Genomic DNA, 22389 nt, shown 5'->3' with positions numbered 1-22389 from the left:
AGTTTGTTCAGAATTATGGCCTCCAGCTCCATCCATGTTGCTGCAAATAACGTGATTTTGTTCTTTTTTATGGCTGTGTGGTATTCCATGATGTATGTATACCACATTTTCTTTATTCAGTCCCCCATTGATGGGCTCCTAGGTTGACTCCACATCTTTGCTGTTGTGAATAGTGTGGCAATGAACTTATGAGTGCATGTGTCTTTTTGGTATAATGATCCTTGGGGTATATACCCAGTATGGTCTCAAAAGAAAACATACAAGCCGTCAACAAACATATGAAAAAATGCTCATCATCACTAATCATCAGAAAAATGCAAATTAAAACCACAGTGAGATACCATTTCAGTCAGAATGGCTATTATTAAAAAGTCAGAAAAAAAACCAGATCGCCATAAATATATACACTTGCTATGTACCCACAAAAATTAAAAATTAAAAATTTTAAAAACAAACTAATAACAACAAAATACAAACCAACAGATGCTAGTGAGGCTGCAGAGAAAAGGGAATGTTTATACACTGTTGGTAGGAATGTAAATTACCTCTTCTCTATTTTAAAAGAGGGTGCCTTAGAATTCTGTGGAGACCACTTCAGAGGCAGAGTTATTTCAATTGCCTGCGACTTTCTGCAGGCCAGTTGTAGACTAACAGGTAGAGGTTCAAGAGGTAGGGTACTTAACCCCACCATCAATTTAAATTATATGTAGCCTATGAATGAGTTCATGTTATTATTTCAAATTACTTTTATTTGGGTGATTATAAACACAGTTTATCTTCTTGTATTAATTTATTTTAGGCAAGAGTGTGTACCCCACTGGCTACTCCACAGCCTACGCCTCCTTGCTCACCTTCATCACCTACTAAGGAGTGTGTGTTGGTAAAGACTCCAGATTCTTCTCCCTGTGATTCAGATCATGATATGGCTTTTCCTGTGAAAGAAATATATGCTGAAAAAGGTAGAAACTTTATTTCTATAACTCAGTTTTAATATTAGCAACTATTAAATACAGTTTCATGATTGTCTTATAAGATGCTTTTTGAGATTATTGTATATATACTTGTTGCTTACTAGGTTTTACTAAATCATTTTTTCTCGCAAGGAAATTTAGGAATTGATTGCAACTTCTTTAAATCCGTAATTGAGGCCAGGCATGGTGGCTCACACCTGTAATCCCAGCAGTTTGGGAGGCTGAGGCAGGTGGATCACGAGGTCAGGAGTTTGAGACCAGCCTGACCAACATGGTGAAACCCCTGTCTACTAAAAATACAAAAATTAGCCAGGCGTGGTGGCATGTGCCTGTAATCCCAGCTACTCAGGAGGCTGAGGCAGGAGAATTGCTTGATCCCAGGAGGCAGAGGTTGCAGTTAGCCGATATCGCACCATTGCACTCCACCCTGGGTGATAGAGTGAGGCTCTGTCTCAAAAAAAAAAAAAAGTATACAATTGAATAGATGCTTAGACTACTTTAAGTATTAAAAATGATATCTTCTCAAGGTATTTTTTAATGCTTTATTAAATGTAGGAATTTTCACATTAATGGCTACCACCATTGTCATTATTATTATTAATTATAATTGCCATTATTTGTGTGCTAAAATGGTAAAGGATATCTGAAGCAATGTATCGTGCCATCCTATGGAGTTCTTTACTGACTACTATCTTTTTCTGTCTTTTTTTTTTTTTTAAATCTTTAGGAGATGATATGCCTGCCATCATGCTTGTTAAAACTCCAACGGTTACCCCTACTACTACACCTCCTCCAGCGGTGGCAGTTTTTACCCCAACTTTGTCAGATATTTCCGTTGATAAATTGAAGGTATCAAGCCCAGAGCTTCCCAAGCCATGGGGTGATGGAGACCTGCCACTGGAAGAAGAGAACCCTAACTCACCTCAAGAAGAACTTCATCCAAGAGCTATGTAAATGAGAACATACTCACTAGTAACTGTACATTTCAACTTACATTTGACTTATGTAATCCATTGAAAACATAGAAATACTATACAAAGCTTTATAAACCACAGACTACCTTACACTTTGAAAGAAAGAACTTTCATAAATTTTGAGTTTTGAAAAATTATCAAATTATACCTTCACCTTTTTTCTTAAAAGGTTTGAAACAGATAGAAATAAAGGTATCTATTACATTGTTAATAAAATAGAAAACAATTTCTCACTATTGTGGGTCATTATTTACTATCATCAGTTAACTTTTATATTTTTATATATCTCTATGTAGATTTATTTGATGTCTGGAAGAGCTGTCAAGATGGCCTATGATTAAAGCATGAAAACAATTTTTTAAAATCTTGTTAATTATAGTAGTGCAGATTTAAGAAAATATTTCGCTAAAGGAGACATAGTCTTCAAGTCTATTTTTAATATCAAAATGAATACAGGCCTTCAGTGACCTAACAAGCTCAAAATATGTGTTTATTTTCTTAGTGTAATGTCTGTGGCTAAGGATGAAGAACCAGAGAGTATGGATTTCCCTGCTCAGCCTCCACCTCCAGAGCGAGTTTCCTTTATGCCATTTCCTGCTGGCACCAAGGCCCCTTCCCCCTCACAGATGCCAGGTTCTGATTCATCAACACTGGAGAGCACACTGAGTGTTACTGTCACTGAAACTGAAACTTTAGATAAACCCGTCTCTGAAGGAGAGATTTTATTTAGCTGTGGTCAAAAATTGGCCCCCAAGAGTAAGTTAATTTGTATTAATTGATTTCACTTGTTAGATTATGGTAATCCCCTAAGTAATACTTTCCTGTTTAAAATATTTTTACTTAACTTTCAAGATTTAACACGGTACAGTAGAAAGAATGGGGGACTCAATGCAATTTAGTTAACTTTTCTGAGTCTTAACTTCAGAAAGTAAAATCTTCCTCATAATCCCACCCTCCAGAAATAATATCACTATTAATGGTTTTGGGTAGACCTTTCCAGTCTTTTTTGTCTATGGATGTATGTTTACCTTTAAAAATAGGATCTTATTATGCATATTGTTTTGAAACCTGAATTTTTTTTTTTTTTTTTGAGATAGGTTCTTACTCTGTCATCCAAGCTAGAGTGCAGTGGCGTGAGCATGGTTCACTGCAGCCTCAACTTCCCGGGCGCAAGCAATACTCCCACCTCAGCCTTCTGAGTAACTGGGACTACAGGCATGTGCCACCATGCCCGGCTAACTTTTATATTTTTTTGTAGAGATGAGGTTTCGCCATTTTGCCCAGGTTGGTCTCAGACATCTGAGCTCAAGTGATCCACCCGCCTTGGCCTCCCAAAGGGCTGGAATTACAGGCCTGAACCACCACACACAGCCTGAAACCTGAATTTTTTTTTCCTAATAATGTATTGTGGATATCTTTTAATATGACTCCATAGTTTTCTTATTTTTCTTTTATGGCTGTTTAGTCTATTTACTCCCTTAATAGAGGGCATTTAGATTGTTTTCAATGCTTTCAGTCTATACACAACTCTCTAATTACCATCCTTTCATGTATATATATTTTTGGTACACTTATCTGGTCTCTTCCTTAGAATACATACCTTAAAGTGAGATTGCTGAGTCTACTTTAAAGATGTATCAACAACATGTTCTCTAGAAAGGATTTTTTTTTCTTTTAAGTTCTAGAAAGGATTTTTAGCTCTTAATCTGTTTTAATTATATCAACAGTATATGAGAATACCCGTTTCTCAATTTCATAACTACAATTGATATTTATAGTTTTTAATTTCTAACAAACTGGTAGGTTAAACAAAATTCTCATCTTTGTTATAAGTTGTACTTTTAAAAAGCTGGTAAGATTGAGTAGTTTGTGAATTACTTGTTTATAAACTTTGCCAATATTTCCATTGCAGTATAATTTTGAATCTAATATGCTATGGCTTTATGGTCAGATTATTTACTAAATTTGTGTTTCTTTTTTTTTTTCTAAATTTTTATATTTTAATTTCTAGTTTTAGAAGATGTAGGACTGTACCTGACAAACCTTAATGATAGCTTATCCAGCACTCTGCATGATGCTGTTGAAATGGTAAGTAACAATCGACTCCAACACGGAATTCTGATAAGAAGAATATCTTTATGAATTGGTTGCCATTGATCAGGTTTTTTCTCAATTTTTTGAGTTATAGATACAAAATTTAGTAAAATAACCGTGAAATAATTTAGGGCTTCTTGCACATTTCATTATATAATCTTATAATTGTGAGAATGAAAAAAAGTTATTATTCACCCCTGTGGCTCTAGGAAAAAAAAAATACATTTAATGTAATTAGGTAATGAAATCTAGCTGATTGCAAATTGTTACCTCTGTATGTTGTCTTTACAATATTTAAGCAGGATCTTACCTATTTCAACCAACTCTCTTATAATACATTTGTTATTTTTCCCTAACCATGATTATGATTCTTTGTGCTAATAAATGTTTAAATTTAATAGCTTAAAAAGAAAAATGAGGTCTGGGATGCTAACCCTTTCTAGTTTTTGTCTATCTCTGTAGAAGCAAAAGTTGGTATTTAAAAATATCACATTATATATAAATATATAGAAATGATAGTAAGAATTTTCTTTCGAAAAAACCATTAAGGAATAGAAATCTTTACTTTATATACATTTAAACAACCTAAGCAAGGAAAGATAATTGTACTCAACTATCATCTATATTTATTTACATCTTTTTAAAGCGTTGTTGCTATTTTTTTAAGTTATTTCACATAGGCCTATGAAAATACTTCATTAATAAGTTTTTTGATAAGATTTTAATGAAACAATTTTTAAACAGTAATTATTTATTGCAAGTAATTGCTTGAGTTAATTGTGAAGAGAGCACAGCAATCACTTTTATGAAATAATATGGGAAGAAGGCATAAATGAGATATCTTTATTTTCAGAGAAGCATTACTAACATTTGGCCTATTTAGTGTACTGTGATAGCATTTTTCTCTTCTTTGAACTTTTTCAAGTGGCAAAGCATGTTTAAATGTATTTAAAGTAAATAGCTAAATCGAACCAAGACTAAATTATAACTTGTTTCTGTTTTTCTACATTTGAAAGTAAATTCTAATTTTGATATTTTTACTATGCCTAAATCACATATGCTACAAATTCATAATAAAGTCAAATACAAAAGTACAATCTGGAAAAACCCCAAATAACTTGAAGTCATGTACCAGTTGGCATTTATCTATACATAGCTAGGGAATAGGTACTTATAATTTAAAATCATGTTAATACCTGTATTTACAAGATAATCTCCTTTGTTGGACTCTGAGGCCCACACTGTTCCTCATTGTTGAGACGAGCCTATTTTTAGGCACGAAGAAGCCTATACAGGGTGCTCCAGTGAGGGTCTTCAATACCAACGCCCTCACCAAGTAAGCCAGATGTCAGCCTAAAGGCAAAGGGACATTGAGGTCTATCGCTGCCATACCATACTTCTGCAGTTTTTCATTTTTGCTTGTGGTCCAGGTTGCAGCATTACAACGCTTTGCCCCCATTGCCACACTGTGGCATTACTTTACTGCAGAAATATGAAGAGGAGGCTGTGACCCAAAAACAGTGATATCGTAAAAAACATTTAAGATTCATAGTAGCTCAACTGCATGGGACAGACGGTTTAATTTTTATGTTTTTATAATCTCTAGTTTACGTGTTACCGAATTATACTGTGGTTTATATTTGAGGCAAAGGTAGAGGGCTTTTATTATAGACAAATGGAAATGAGAACTGGATGAAAATAAAGAGTTCATCTCCTTTCCAAAAATGCTAATACCGTCATTTCATGACTGCTAAGTTTTTATTAATCTTAAATTGAGAAAAATGCAATTGTTCGAAATAATTTATTTTTGTTAATTGTCTTTATGTTTCTTTTAGGAGGATGATCCTCCTAGTGAAGGGCAAGTGATTAGGATTTCCCATAAAAAATTTCATGCAGATGCAATTCTTTCTGTTCTTGCTAAACAAAACCAGGAGTCAGCAGTTTCACAGCAAGCAGTCTGTCATTCAGAGGTACTTTTTAACTTTAATGACTTTTTTTTTGGTTAGATATAAATACAGGAAAAAAATTAAAATATTCTTACTACTAGTTAAAGCATGCTAGTATTTTGTTTTTTTCAAGGGTCAGTGTTATAGCAACTTTAACTTGGAGTCATAGAACTGTAGAGTTTTATAACTGAAAGGAATTTAGACCATCTGTTCCAACCACCTTATTCTACAGCTAAAAAAGCTAAAGCTTTGTGAGGATTATTCATTCATTATGCAATTATTTATTGAGTATCCGTTATATGCCAGACACAACCTGGGAAAAGATGCAAAGATAAATAAGACATGACCCCTACCTTTAAGCAGCTTACAGTCATGAAGGAAGATAAGGGCTTACACAAGTAATTATTCAACAGTGCAATAACTGATCAAACAGCTGTATTTACAAGTACTATATGAACACACAGGAGAAAAGACTCTGCTTGAAGTTAGGTGACACTTCATACACAATATTACATTGATGTCAGTCTTTAAAGATGGAGTAGGACTTTGCAGGCAGCAATGAAAGGGGGGAAGGGCATTTCAGAAGCAGAAATATCATTTGTTAAGGGATGAGAGCCAAGAAATATTAAAGCATATTTGGAAAGTATTGAAAATTTCTGTGTGGCTAGAACTTTAGATAAATAATCAGATATGTGTGGAGAAGTAGATTGAACCAGATGATCATAAAGAACATTTTATTTAGGCCATGTGAAGGCTTGGGCACTGTGGAGCCCATGAAGGTTTTTGGGCAAGGGAGTTGCCTTAGGAAGGAGTATGAAGCCATAAACAAATGAGGGAGACATGGGGGATCTGTCAGAACACCACTGTAGTAGACCCAGCAAGAGAGAATGATAATATGAACAAAGACAGTTACAGCAGAAATAGTGAGGAGAGAGATTTCAATTTAAGGGCATAGGATTGACAGTAATTGGTCACTGGTTGAGAGAGGTAAAGAAGCTTTTTTTTAAGGATAATCTTGAAGTTCCTACCTTGGGAGCCTGGGTAGGTGATTGTAGAGTTGTTGGCTTAGAAGTGCAGAGAGAAGAGTGCCAGATTTTGTGGGGAAAGTAATGAGTTTGATATACACATCAAATTTAAGGTGCTTAAGGAAATTCCAGGTAGAAATATACAACATTGTCATTCAGACTGGTTAATGATGGAGCTGGGACTAGGATTCTTGATCTATAGTGCTGTTTCTATCATATCTGGTTGTCTTTGCATGAACAAATGTCAACTGGCTTTAGATGAGCTGGAGATCTAAAGACTATATAGGGCCCAAGGAGATGGTTGGTTTTATTTCCTATTTTTATTCTTAAAACTTTAAATGATTAGGAAAGATAAGAGAAGATATAGAATTTAGTAATGGGAAAAAATGAAAGCTTAACATATTCCTTAACATATTCCTTCTAAATTTAAAATAATTAAATTTTCTGTAACTTTAGTTAGCAACAGACCAAAAATTGATTTCACCGGAAAAATATTAGTTGTGATGTCTGTGTTGCTAAATTCAAAAACGTACTCTCATAGCTGCAGAAACTAAGGTGCTTAGTATCGAAACCAGTAAGTTGAGAGAGAGAAAGAAGGGACGGGAGAGAGAGAAAGTGCATGTATGCGGGGAAAGGAGAGAGAAAGAGGGAGAGGGAAGGAGGGAGAGAGAATGAGACAAGCAAATTGTACAAAAAGAGGTGGCAAATAGCAGAAGTGTCTGCATAATTTATAAATTCCACTGACTAATCCCAGTTTTCTTTTTGGAAATCACTAATATCTGTTTTATTTGTTCAATTTTATCGGACCTTTTTATCTTTTAGATGCTGGGAGATTTATCTTCATTATTTCTTTCTCCCTTTCATTTCCACCCCTCCCCCGCCTCCCAAACTCTTATTTCTAGATATTGACACTTCTGTTTCTATTTTTATACCTTAAATTTTCTATCTCTTTCTTTTCTTCTCCATTCTGGGAGAGCTCCCCAATCTGATCTGCTAATTATTAATTTGTTCTCTACCATACTGTTTATCCCATTTATTGTATTTTTCATACTTGACATTCTTGTTTTCTTTTTTTTTTTTGCTTTGCATTTTAATGTATTTTCTTATCGCCTACTGTATGTCTGTCTGTCTGATTAATATCATTCACTTTGTTGTCTGTTTTTTTTTCTTTTTTAAACTTATTGACTTCTCAGGTATCTGGTTCTTTTGACCTGTGAGTTCATATTTCACTGATGGGATCAACTATTCTGTCTGAGAATTTGGGTAAGGATAAAACCAGTCCATGGTCTGTTTCAGAGAGTTGAAGAAGAGGGGAGGAGAGAGCCCTAGGGAAGAGAGCCTCAGGCAGCACAGAGCCACCCTTGGTCACTGTCCCTGCTGTTTGCTGTTACTCCACTATATAGCTCTTCTGGTGATTATTGTGTCTTTAAGCCCTTAGGAAGAAGTTGCTTTGAGAGGGTTTATAATCCGCTAGTCCTGGGGTTTGGAGGGGAAGAAGGTGATGGAATGAATGCCCACGGATGGGCTTCTGGACAGATTTCATCTATAGTTGTCACCATAGCTAGGCCTTCATGTTCCCTGATATTACTCTGGGGCGCCAGCATTTGCAGCTGGGGTTGTTGACAAGAAGACTTTTATGGTTGAGGGGCAAGCAGTGATCTCAAATTAATGGAGGAAGAAACAAGCACTTTTCTCCAGTCATTCCTGTCACGAAGCTCCTCCACACAGCCTCTTCCCTAGGATGCAGCCCCTTTCTTTCCACACACACCAGTTTAAGTTAACTGACTGTCTTTCCAGTGGGTTTTCACAGCTTTTACTTTAGTTCTCAGAATCTCTGTAGTTACTCCAGTGTTGATTTTGAGAGCTGTCAGCCTATGTTATTGTGCTGTCCTGGCTAGACCAGCAATGCAGAAGTTAGAATTCTATTTTCTCCAGATCTTTTTCTAAGCATTAACCATTTGTATATGCATAAAAATATATTCGTGTATATGTATATGTGTGTGTGTATATATATGTATGAATTTTTTTGAGACAGAGTTTCAGTCTGTTGTTCATGCTGGAGTGCAGTGGCTCAGTCAGCTCACTGCAGCCTCGAACTCTTGGACTCAAGCAATCCTCCCACCTCAGCCCCCAGAATAGCTGGGACTATAGGCACGTACCATGCCTAGCTAATTTTTTATTTTTTGTAGAGATGGGGTCTCACTCTGTTGCCTAGGCTGATCTCCAACTTCTGACCTCAAGTGATCCTCCTACCTCAGCTTTCCAAAGTCCCGGGATTATAGGTGTGAGCCACCATTTCTGGCTTAGTATGTAATTTTGAGGTGTGCATATATTTTGTTGTGCAATTTTAAATTTTAAAAAGCCAGTTGCAAGGCTTTTTAAAATTTAACATAAATCCTGAAGATCTATATTCTTTTTACCTACCATGTAGTATACCATAGTTTAATTATTCTCCTATTGAAGGATTTTTAGATTGGTTCCAGTTATTCCCTAATCAAACTATACTAGGTATAAAATCCTTTTTTTTAACTCATGAGAAATTATTTTTCTAGATTTAGATACTAAGGCATGGCATTGCTGGCTCAAAGATATAAGCATTCATAATTTAAGTAGGCACTGAAAAATTGCCCTAACGTATGAGATCCCTTTCCCATGTCACACATAATGCTTTTAATCTTAAATTTTTGCCAGTCAGATTAACAGTGACATTTTGCATATTTTCCTGTCTAAAGGACTATTACATTTGTTTGTAATAAGAACTAGTAACAGTGATACATTATAAGTTAAAATATTGTTTTGCTAAGAAAATAGTGGCTTTTCTTTGTGCTTGAAACTTCTTGCTCAGAGGGACATTAGGTCAGTGAGAGCTGGCTGATGGGAAACTGTAATTTGTACATATATGTAGATGGGCTAGGTATATTACTCTGTATTATAGGCAGCCTGACTTAAATTGACATGAGTTTAAGCACTGAGTATAATCCAAAACTCAGAGATACTTGTGAGTATGAGGGCATTTTGTAAATAGGCAAGATAAGTCTTCAGTAGGGTCATAGAGTATTCTTAAGGTGTTAAATAGTTCAGCAATTACAAGTATCCTAGAAAACAGATTCGCAACAGAGAAGTTACTGTAGATTGGCAGAGTAATATAGGCATTGTGAAATATTTCTCAATTTCTGGAGAAAACAGAATTGCCGTCATTCTAAACACTGCCCAAGAGTCTCCAAGGGATTTCATATTAATTATGAAACAGTATTTTTTAATTTAAAGGATGTTGAGGCAATCAGTATTCCTAAAGAAGAGTCAGGCTAAGAGAATATGGAGAGATAGAGATGTACATAGGAGAATGAAGACAAATTGAAGAGAATCTTGAATGTTGAGCTAAGAAGTTTAGATTTTATTTTATAGTCAATGGAATCATCAAAGATGTTTCAGCAGTGATTTCTTCATATATTCTAGTAAAAAAAACCACTTGTTGGTTGAAATTAAACCCCTTTTAAATGAGAAACATGGGAGCTTTCAGATATTGGAATTTTTCTTCAGTTCTTAATTAGTAAATTCATTAATTAGAGTATCTCAAGTCATAAAATGTACTAGTGATTAGGATTTATAATTTTTTAATACAGAAAGAAAATAGGAGTCTTATATTTTTTCAGTTGTTCATTTATTTCATAGATTTCATTTAAAGCAATTTTGTTTTGTTTTGTTTTGTTTTTGAGACAGAGTTTCACTCTTGTTGCCCAGGCTGGAGTGCAATGGCGGGATCTCGGCTTACTGCAACCTCTGCCTCCTGGGTTCAAGCGATTCTCCTGTTTCAGCCTCTCGAATAGCTGGGATTACAGGCATGCACTACCACGCCTGCTAATTTTGTATTTTTAGTAGAGACGGGTTTTTGCCATATTGGTCAGTCTTGTCTGGAACTTCTAACCTCAGATGATCTGCTCGCCGCGGCCTCCCAAAGTGCTGAGATTACAGGCGTGACCCACCATGCCCGGCCAACAATTTCTGTGCTTTTTGTATTTTTTATTTTTCCAAGGAAAAAGAACATTATTAAATATGAGTAAAGTAGTCTTCTATAATCTCTATACTTTTTTTTTTTTTTTTTTGAGACAGAGCGTCACTCTGTCGCCCAGGCTGGAGTGCGGTGGCTTGATCCTGGCTCACTGCAGCCTCTCCCTCCTGGGTTCAAGCGATTTTCCTACCTCAGCCTCCCGGGTAGCTGGGACTATAGGTACCCGCCACCACGCTTGGCTAATTTTTTTTTTTTTTTTTTTTAGTAGAGGCAGGTTTTCACCATATTGGCCAGGCTGGTCTCAAACTCCTGACCTTGTGATCTGCCCACCTCGGCCTCCCAAAGTGCTGGATGGTGTGAGCTAGGCCTCTATACTTTAATAAAAATCTTATTATTGATATATGGGGTGACCTTTATGCTGTTTAAAGTATATTATTCTCATCAGTTGTTTAATTATAAAGTTTCCACTAACAAACTTGAGGCAATTTTTATTCATGAAGAATGAGAGAAATTTTCTGTTATTCCCCCTTTAAGCTGTATGAACAATGTGTAATGCATACCAGCATTTAGTGGTTTTGATCTTTTGTCTTTTTTGACACGGTCTCACTCTGTCACCCAGGCTGGAGTACAGTGGTGCAATCTCACTCACTGCAGCTTCTGCCTCCTGGGTTCAAGCTAACCTCCTGCCTCAGCCCCCCAAGTAGCTGGGACTACAGGTGTGTGCTATGATGCCCAGCTAATTTTTGTATTTGTTGTCGAGATGGAGTTTTGCCGTGTTGCCTAGGCTGGTCTTGAACTCCTGAGCTCAAGTGATCCACCCGCTTCGGCCTCCCAAAGTGTTAGGATTATAGGCATGAGCCACCGTGCTGGCCCCACTGAGTATTTTAAATTGTAATATAATTTTTCTTTTGTGTTTTATTGCTATTTAATTGGCGCTTGAAAAATAGATAGTGGAATTGAAAAATAGATAGTGGTTAATTTCATAAAATATATGAAATTATTATATTGAAAACAAAGCCTATCACTAGGCTTATTAGACTAACTTCTTGAACTTTTCTTGCATGTAACGTATATGTGGCATAGAAGGCAGTTTGTAAAATACCTTCCAAGGAGTCAAAGGGTATTGTTCATGATATTTGGCAAACATTTCCTGTGTTGACTTGATTTTAATATAATGGTCTTAACAATTGTTTCTACTTTTTAAAGGACTTGGAAAACAGTGTGGGTGAACTTAGTGAAGGACAAAGACCCCAGCTAACAGCGGCAGCAGAGAACATCTTAATGGGACATTCTCTCTATACGCAGCCACCTGTCACTAATGCACAATCTTTGGATCAACAGTGTGATCCTAAACCATTATCTCGGCACTTTGACGCAGTTTCAGGTATACACCAAAATATTTTTTCTTGATGTGTCATAGTAGCATCCCTAATCTGAGTTGAGAAAAGTATACCTATTTTCAGATGGGGGCTTGCAAAATTTCTTTATTAAAAGGGATTTTAATAATTGAAAAGATTGGTGATAACTTTTTTTATAGTATATATAGCAGTGTTTCCCCAAATGTGATTCATATATCAATGTTGGTACTTGAACCATTGGGTGGTATGTGAATTAATTTTGGTAATACACATACATACACTTAAAACTTTTTAACTGTGATACTTTTATTTCATTTTATTTGCTTATTTGTTTACGTATTTATTTATTTAGAGACAGAGTCTCACTCTGTCACCCAGGCTGGAGTGCAGTGGCGCAATCTCGGCTCACTGCAAGCTCCACTTCCCGAGTTCACGCCATTCTCCTGCCTCAACCTCCCGAGTAGCTGGGACTACAGGCACCCACCACCACACCTGGCTAATTTTTTGTATTTTTAGTACAGACGGGGTTTCACCGTGTTAGCCAGGATGGTCTATATCTCCTGACCTCGTGATCCGCCTGTCTCGGCCTCCCAACATGCTGGGATTACAGGTGTGAGCCATCGCATCTGGCCTATTTTATTTTATTTTATTTTATTTTACTTTATTTATTTATTTATTTATTTATTTTTGGAGATGGAGTCTTGCTCTGTCGCCCAGGCTGGAATGCAATGGCATGATCTCAGCTCACTGCAACCCCTGCCTCCCGGGTTCAAGCTATTCTGCTGCCTCAGCCTCCTGAGTAGGTGGGATTACAGGCATGTGCCACCATGCCCAGCTAATTTTTGTGTTTTCATAGAGACAGGGTTTCACTATGTTGGCCGGGCTGGTCTCAAACTCCTGACCTCAGGTATTCTGCCCGCCTCAGCCTCCCAAAGTGCTGGGATTACAGGCGTGAGCCACCGTGCCCAGCTGATGCATTTATTTTAATATGTACTAGAAAAATATAACGAATTCATGAAAACTGACATAACAGATCTTTAGGACAAGGTTAAATTAGATAATACTGTAGACATTTATTCCTTATACTATATGGATTTCAGTAGCACTTAGTGCATTCAGGACTATTTTAGAATTTAAATAAACTTTCTGTTGTGACACGTTGGAAATAAGGATAGAGTAGAGAATACCAATCGCTAGCATATATAGTTGACTCTCATTTATGGACTGTTATATTCTGTGGTCACCACAAACATATTAACAAATATTGAACCGTTGCTCCTAGGATAAATACAGGATTAGGTTTCTGTGAGCCTCTGGTCATAACATTTTTATCAACTGATCAATATATAACCTGGTTTTATTTATGTTTCTGTTTAAAGAAATCTTATTAATATATATTTTGGATTCATTAATATTGAACTCACAGCCATTGAACTATCCAGCAGTGTAACTTGTGCCTGAAGGAGGCCTATCTAACACATATATTTTCTCCATAAGACACAGCAGAAGAGCCTTTTTGTGCTTAGAAACACTAGACAGGCCGGGCGCGGTGGCTCACGCCTGTAATCCAGCACTTTGGGAGGCCAGGGTGGGCGGATCACTTGAGGTCAGGAGTTTAAGACCAGCCTGGCCAACATGGTGAAACCTCATCTCTACTGAAAATGCAAAAATTAGCCAGGCATAGTGGCAGGCGCCTGTAATCTCAGCTACTTGGGAAGCTGAGGCAGGAGAATTGCTTGAACTCGGGAGGTGCAGAGGGCAGAGGTTGCCGTGAGCTGAAATCGCGCCACTGCACTCCAGCCTGGGCAACAAGAGCGAGTCTTTGTCTCAAAAAAAAAAAAAAAGAAACACTAGACAGTACCTCAGCGCTAAGGGGCCATTTTAAACAGTGAAATCACCAAAAAACAAACAAACAAAAAACAAACAAAAAAAAAACCATGAAATGTGAAAAACACAGCTTTACGTATACTGTGAAAAGGTCACTTGTTTACAGTATGAGAGCTGAAATAAGGTGGAATGTATCCTTGTTCAGCATCAACTGGAAAAATGCATATAAGGCAATTTAAGTTTTTCACCACTCTGTACGTGTCCACAAATGACCACAAAGGTGCTGCAAGTATTGATTTGGGGATTATAAATACATTTTAGCAAGTAGGTAAATTTGCAAATATGTAATTTACAAATAAATGAGGATCTGCTATATTCTTATTATTGATTTTTAAATGTCCATTGCTTCTTTCTCTTAAGTGAAAAGAAACTTCTGGAGGCATGCAGATTTGCCAAAAATCAGAAAAGGAAAAGCCTGAATTTAGAGTATTTAGTTTCATATTGAATGAATGAATATCTTGTATCGTTCAGAATTGGGAGAAGTTCAAGACTGAATTTCCCATGTGAATAAATGTAAAGATTGGCCTCATTTCTCATTTTGTACACATAATGAGAGTATTAAATGTTTTACATTCTTTAAAATTTGTAGGATTCAAATAGCATGAAATGTGACTTACATTTATGTCCAGCTAAATGTGCAGAATGCAGTTAAACAGAGTTAACACTAGGTGGCTCTCGCAAATCACTTGAACTGCTAGGTACTTAAGAGCTACTAGGTACCTGAGAGCAACTAGGCACTTGGTTGAAATGTTACAGAATAAACTCCCTGAGGAGATAGCCTCTCTGGTCCTTTCTTAAATTTCTGGTAACCCTAGCAGATTACCTATAGGACAGTGCATTTTTAATGTTAGATACATTGTAGGTATTTGTTTGATTGGAAAAAAAAGTAACACGGTATACCATAAGACTGAGCACATATGTAAGGCAGTATAGCAAAATAGCTAAGAGTTTAGGCTTTGAGAGTTTCCGAAATGGGTTTGAATTCCAGCTCTGTATATCTTTGGTCAAGTAACTTAATGTTCCTGAACCCAAATTTCTTCATGTGTCAGGTGGGAATAATATTGCTATGTACAAAATTACCCCACATTTAACAGCTGAAGGCAACAAATATTTATTATCTCACAGAACTCTGAAAGTCACAAATCCGGTAGTGGCTTACCTGGGTGGTTGTCAGGATCTCTCCTGACGTGGCAGTCAAGATGATGGCTTGGACTGAGGTCATCTGAAGGCTTGACTAGGGTTGTAGGATCCACTTTCCAAGCTCACTCATGTGCCTTTAGCAAGAGGCTTCACTTCCTCACCATGTTAAACAGTCCATAGGGCCATAAATGATGTGGTAGCAGGCATCTCCCAAGAGAAAGTAAGCAATCAAGATGGAAACAATACTGTCTTTTTTTTTTTTTTTTCTTTTGAGAGAAAGTAGCTCCTGAGTAGCTGGGACTACAGATGCACACCACCATGCCTGGCTGATTTTCGTATGTTTTTATAGAGATGGGGTTTTGCCATGTTGGCCAGGCTGGTCTCAAACTTCTGAACTCAAGTGATCCACCTGCCACAGCCTCCCAAAGTGCTGGGATTACAGGTGTGAGCCACTGCGCCCAGCTGATAATGTCTTTTATAACCTAATCTCCACAGTGACATGCCATCACTTCTGTCATATTCCATTGATAACGCAGACCAATCATGGAACAACTTAACAGATGAGTTTAAAAAGGTGTGAATACCAAGAGGGCAGGGATCATTGGGGGCTATCTTGGAGGTAATGGTGTCTATCTCATTACGGTTATTAGGTACATGTATTTGATAATGCATGTGAAGTAGTAAGCACAGTGCTTGGCACATGGCGTTGTTCTCTTTAATAATGCTTGGAGCATGAAAAGTACTATCTTATATGTACTTCATAGAATCAGAAATTACCAACAGTTGACTAAAAGGACTTTGCCTATAGAAAACTAATTTGTTCCTCTTGTTTCAAGATTGTATCCTGGTGACCACAGAATATAGCTGTGGTCCATAGATGAGAATCAACTATATATGCTAGTGATTGGTATTGCTTTTCATCAGCGTTGCTCACAGAGGGTCATCTATTCTTACTTCGCCCCTCCCCACCCCTGCTAATTTTCAGGAAATGTCCTATTTCCTGTAGTTCTCTATCACTGTCTCCATTCCTTAGGCTCTGAGGTTGGGTTGAGTAACTGAATGATGCAAAATTGGCTTTGAGGAGTTGTCTTGGGGACCCTAAAATGTAAGCTATAATTTGAATGAATTATATGTGGACCCTGGGATATACTACAAACTACAGCTTTTTATTTACTCAAAAAACCTGTATTGAATACCCACTGTATACCTAGAGCTGTGTAAATACTACATTAAGCACTCAAGATTCAAAGATGATAGGTGTCTGCTCTCAAGACATTTACTAACTACTGTGGGAGAAATAAATAACAATTATAATATTGTATGACTAGTACAACATACGGCTGTGGGAGTGCAGAGGAGGAATTCAACTCATTTGTGAGGGCTTAGAAAACGTTTTCTGCAAGAGCCAATGTGAAATTGAATCTTAAGGGAATTAGCCAGATGGTAAATTATAAGAATATTCCAGTTTGTTCATTTACCTTATTCAGAAGACATTTTTGAGTGCCTGCTATGTGCTGAGCATGTGCTAGGTTCTATGAATATGAAACTTGGTAAGGCCCTGTTCACAATGATTGTTTTTTCTCTAGTAGACATAGTAGATAAGAAAGCAAAAACATGCAATAAATTACTGTAGTTATTGTGAAGAAGTCCATATAGGATGGATGTTCAGGTCAATTGTAGTTGAAGGGATTCAGGAAAGACTTCATAGATGAGGGAAGTCTTGCTTGAAGTGACTCCCCAAAGATGAATAAATGCTTGCCATGTGGTGAGTGAGGAGGGACCTTTCAGGCAGAATATGCAATAAGACAGGGAACAAAGGCAAAAAAAAACCCCAAAAAACAAAAAAAAACAAGGGTTAATCACAGAAATGAGGTGTTTTTGTCAAAGAAGTAGAGCTTAAGATACAATGAAATTGCAGCAGGGAGCAGAAACCAGGTCATGAAAAGCCCTGGATGATCTATTAAGGAGTGCAGTAAGGATCGCTTTGTATACAAAATGGGAAATAGTAAGTCTTACTTTATACTTATTCCCATGAACAGTTCAGTCTTAAGTTTCTGTCAATTCTGAATATTGTGTGATATTCATCAGTCTGCTAAAGATTATAAATAAATGAGTGATATGATCATATTTACCTTTTATTTAGCAAGCTCATCTGAGGTGCAATGTGATGGGTAGATTGGATGAGTTAAGACTGGATGCAAGGAACCTGATTAGACAACCATTAAAGTTGACCTGATGAGATATTATTCAGTAGGGAGGATATATAAAAAGGGAGATTTGAGAGAGAATTAAGGAGATGGACAGGAATTCATTTGAGTGTGAGCAGTAAAAAAGTAGCAGAAAGTCTAAGAAATACCTAGGTTTCTGGCTAGAATTATTGGATAGATGGTCATCTCAGTCACTGAGAGAGAGCGAATATGGAGGAAGGACAGAATTAGGAGGAAGGAGGTGGAGTGGGGTTTATACGTACTGAATGTGTGATGCCTTTGACTTTCATGCAAATGAAAAAAATCCGTTAGATATGCCAGACCAAAAATTCTTGCTGGACTGGCAATTTTAGGCAAATTTAGTGTTCTCTAAAAGTCTGCCATGGTTGCTCTCCACTACAGTAAAATCCTAGGAAAGCAAAATTAGGGATTTCTAGTTATGATTAATTAAATTAAATTAAATTTGACTTGATTGAAATAATATTTTAAAATCCCTCTTTTAAAGGTCTAACTTGCATTGGGTAAGACACCCACACTCAGTGAGCCTGCTTGTTAGAAGACACAGCAAATTCAGCACTGTTATGATTGTTGTCATGGAATCCTTTCCTGACCCTTATCACTGGGTTAAATACCTGTCATATGTACTCTGTATAATTCTCTAATGTCACCTGCCTAATGTTGCTCTTACCACACTGATTTGTAATCTCACGTGAGGGTATGGACTTTATCTTGTTTACTGTCATATCCCTGTCACCTAGCAGGTTATGTAGTACACAGATCATAGTAAATATCTGTTAAATTATAGGATGGTATATGATGTGAAAGCTATTACACACTTTTTGAGTGCTTCCCACCACCACTTTTTTCCTGTCCCATGTATGCCTTATCCCAAGTAACCCGTGTTAAGATTCTGGCATATAACCCTCCTGTTTTTTACCTCACACATATAATTTTATGCACACATGCATGTACAATATATGTAGTGTGTGTGATTGCCATTATTTTACAACTTGAAATCATATCTTGCACACTTGCCTGCATTTTGTGTTTTACCCAGTAAACCCTGTAGATTATTCCAGGTCAATTGGTATTACTTAAATTTGTTCATTTTAATGATTGCATAAAACTTCGTAGTGTTGATTTCCAATAATTTATTTAGTTGTTTCTCTATTGATGGATGTTTATTACCATTTCCCTGCACTATAAACAATGCTAGAGTAAGTATCCACACACGTATCCTACCAGATTGTTGTGTTTTATATACTCCTCCTCACTCCAGTGTATGTACTCCTGGAAGCTCTTCTATACATGAGCAAATATATCTTTAGTTTGGAAATAAATAATGCCAAGTTGCTTTCTTGAAAGTTTAAACCAATGTATTTTTATCAGCAATTTATTAATGCCCTTTCCTTACATCTCCTCCTGAAATTGTGTTGAATAGTTTTTTTATATGCCTCAGTAGAAATATGAAGATATATTTCTGACTCCTGGTGAGTTTATATGTCTTTTCAGTCATATGTTTTTTGGCCATTTGTATGTGCTCCTATAAAGTTCTTTTCCCATCTGGGAGGTTCTCAATTTTTCTTGTTATTTTTAAAGCTGTTTGTATAGTTTAGATGTTTTCTACTATTTGTATTGTAAATATTTTTATCCAAATTTATATTTTGTTCACTGACATTGTTGATCTTTTTTTGCCATATAATTTGAAAATTTATATATAGGTATTTCTATCTTTTATACTTTCTGTGCTTTCATGGCTTAATCATGTTGCTATACTATAGAAAAAAGCTAATCATTTTTATCTATTTATCTGATATCCAGTCACATTACCACATTCTCGTATTAGTTCTAATAGAGTTCTTTTGTTTTCATTAGAGTCTCTGGGATTTTCTAGGCATATACCATATTATCAGCAAAAGAGTTTTCAATATCTTCGTTTTTAACATTATATGTAATTCTTAATTTTCTCTTAATTTATCTTAGAAAAATGTCGAAGAAGTCACATAGGAATACAAAAAGGCATAACAGAATATAAAGAGGCAAATAAAGCCTGGAACATGAGTTACTTTAAATTATAGGTATTATTACCATTACTTAAATTAATCTCATGTTAGATAATTAAATGAAAATTAATCAGGTAATAATTTTGATAAATTGTTTTACACAGATGTAATACTATAATAGTAAAAATCAAAACTCAATGCATCTGGGCATGGTGGCTCACACCTGTAATCCCAGCACTTTGGGAGGCCAAGGCGAGTAGATCACTTGAGCACTTGAGGTCAGGAGTTCAAGACCAGCCTGGCCAATATGGTGAAACGCTGTCTCTACTAAAAATACAAAAATTAGATGGGTATGGTGGCACATGCCTGTAGTCTCTGCTCCTCGGGAGGCTGAGGCAGGAGAATCGCTTGAACCCTGGAGGCGGAGGTTGCAGTGAGCCGAAATTGCACTACTGCACTCCAGCCTGGGTGAGTGAGTCTCCATCTCAAAAAAAAAAAAAAAATTAGAACTCAATAGATGTATTTTGCTTTATGTAAAACCCTATTGAAAACCTAGATTAACATAAAAGATCAATCAGAGTGATTATTTGCTATATCTAGGAAATTGTCAATAGAATGCCTTTAAATGGAAAATATCTATGGCGTGTTTAAAATATTTTTTCAGGCTGGGTGTAGTGCAGTGGCTCATGCCTGTAATCCCAGCACTTTCGGAGGCTGAGGCAGGAAGATCACTTGAGCCCAGGGGTTTCAGACCAGCTTTGGCAACGTGGCAAAACCCTGTCTCTATTAAAAATACAAAAAATTATCCAGGTGTGGTAGTGCACACCTGTAGTCCCACCCACTCGCGACGCTGAGGTGGAAGAATCACCTGAGCCTGGGAAGTCAATTATGCAGGGAGCCATGATCATGCCATTGCACTCCAGCCTGGGCAACAGAAGTGAGACTCTGTCTTTAAAAAAATAAAATAAAATAAATATATAAATTTTAAATATATGTATTTAAAACAACTTAATTTGCATATAACTCCAGGTCTATTTCTATTGATTATATTTTAAAAGATTAGCAAGACTGTGAAACAGAGAGCAGTGACTTAATTCCTTTGTGCTTCTTACTAGCTCTCTGATTTTGGACAGTTAGTTAACTTCTCTGAACCTTAGTAATGTCTGTGAGAGACAGTTACAATACTGTAACCTGTCTGTCTTACAGAATGATTGTAAAGTTCAAATGTAATAAGATCATGTACTTGTATATGAAAGTGCTTGGAGTATATAGTGCAATACAAAGGTACAGTGATGTTATTATTAGATACATAGATATCTCTGCTCTTGTCTTCTTTTTACTGATTTGACTGAGGTGCCATTTATTTATTTATTTGTTTGTTTATTTATTTTGAGACGAGGTCTCACTTTGTCACCCAGACTGGAGTGCAGTGATGCTATATCAGCTCAGTGCAACCTCCACCTCCCGGGTTCAAGTGATTCTCCTGCCTCAGCCTCCTGAGTAGCTGAGATTACAGGCACATGCCACCACACCCAGCTAATTTTTGTATTTTTAGTAGAGACAGGTTTCATTATGTTGACCAGGCTGGTCTCGAACTCCTCTCCTCAGACGATCCACCTGCCTCAGCTTCCCAAAGTGCTGGATTACAGGCATGAGCTATTGCGCCCAGCCAGAGGTGCCATTTAGATAAAAAAAGAAGAGCTTGATCACTTGAAGAAAAAAATTCACAGAATAGAGCTAGGCAGTACAAACATTTTCCAGGCAGGAAATTGCCCTTTGCTTTAAGATTACCTTTTAGATAGAAAGTATTCTTTTGACTCTTAGAGATAGGAACGGTAAGCAGGAGTGTTAAGAGTTCGTATGTGGGAAGGAGGCTTCAGATGAACTGCATGGACAACTTGTTGATTGAAACTTTACGTAGAATATTGCATGGATTTGTTTGAACATAGGTACTTTTTGCATTCTCTCTGAGTTTTGGTTTTAACTGCAGTGAAGGCTTGGTCCAGGTGTTTTTGTTTGAAGTACACTGCTAGTTCTAATTCAGCAGGTGAGACATACTGGTAGTTTTAGTCAACTACTTGTTCATTTTTGAAGATAAATTTAACAATTTATTTTAACTTTTTGTTTACATTTTTGATAACAGGTAGTATTTATGAAGATTCATGTGCTAGTCATGGTCCAGTGAGTTTGGGAGAATTGGAGTTGGAGCCAAATTCTAACCTTGTTCTTCCCACAACACTTCTGACATTACAAGAAAATGATGTTAATTTACCAGTAGCCGCTGAAGATTTTTCCCAGGTACCAAATTAATAGCACTTATATTTTACTTCAAATGAGAATTGAAACAATATTGCCTTAGCATGGTACCCCATCAAGATCCAAGCCTCTGAAGTCAGATAGCTTCAAATCATGCCTCTTTTATTTCCTAACTCAAGCCTGGATATAAATCTTAGTTCACCTAAGCTGTGCCCTTGAACATATTAGCCCCTTTTAAGCCTTAATTGCCTATCTTTAAATTAAAGAATAAAAGTAACGGCCAGGTGCAATGCCTCACACCTGTAATCCCAGAAACTCTAGGAGGCCGAGACAGCGGATCACTTGAGTCCAGGAGTTTGAGACCAGCCTGGGCAATGTGGCAAAATGCCGTCTCTACAAAAAATTAAAAAATTAGCTAGGCTCCTGTAGTTCCAGCTACTTGGGAGGCTGATGTGGGCAGCAGATTGCTTGTGCCCGAGAGGCAGAGGTTGCAGAGAGAGCAGATTACACCACTGTACC

At 36.8% G+C, this 22389-nt stretch overlaps 1 protein-coding gene across 1 annotated transcript in view; it reads left to right on the top strand.

Annotated features, from left to right (window-relative positions):
• Positions 1-22389, top strand: part of KIAA0586 (KIAA0586 ortholog) — a 120615-nt gene that overhangs the window by 60184 nt on the left and 38042 nt on the right. Inside the window, 7 exon segments of the mRNA XM_021941263.2 lie at positions 800-959; positions 1699-1921; positions 2448-2701; positions 3957-4033; positions 5875-6009; positions 12226-12403; positions 21758-21912. Coding sequence (XP_021796955.2) covers positions 800-959; positions 1699-1921; positions 2448-2701; positions 3957-4033; positions 5875-6009; positions 12226-12403; positions 21758-21912 — 1182 coding nt within the window.

The sequence above is a fragment of the Papio anubis genome, chromosome 7 (genome assembly GCF_008728515.1).
Source record: "Papio anubis isolate 15944 chromosome 7, Panubis1.0, whole genome shotgun sequence".
Classification (NCBI taxonomy): Eukaryota; Metazoa; Chordata; class Mammalia; order Primates; family Cercopithecidae; genus Papio; species Papio anubis.
This window is presented reverse-complemented; position numbering and strand designations above follow the sequence as displayed.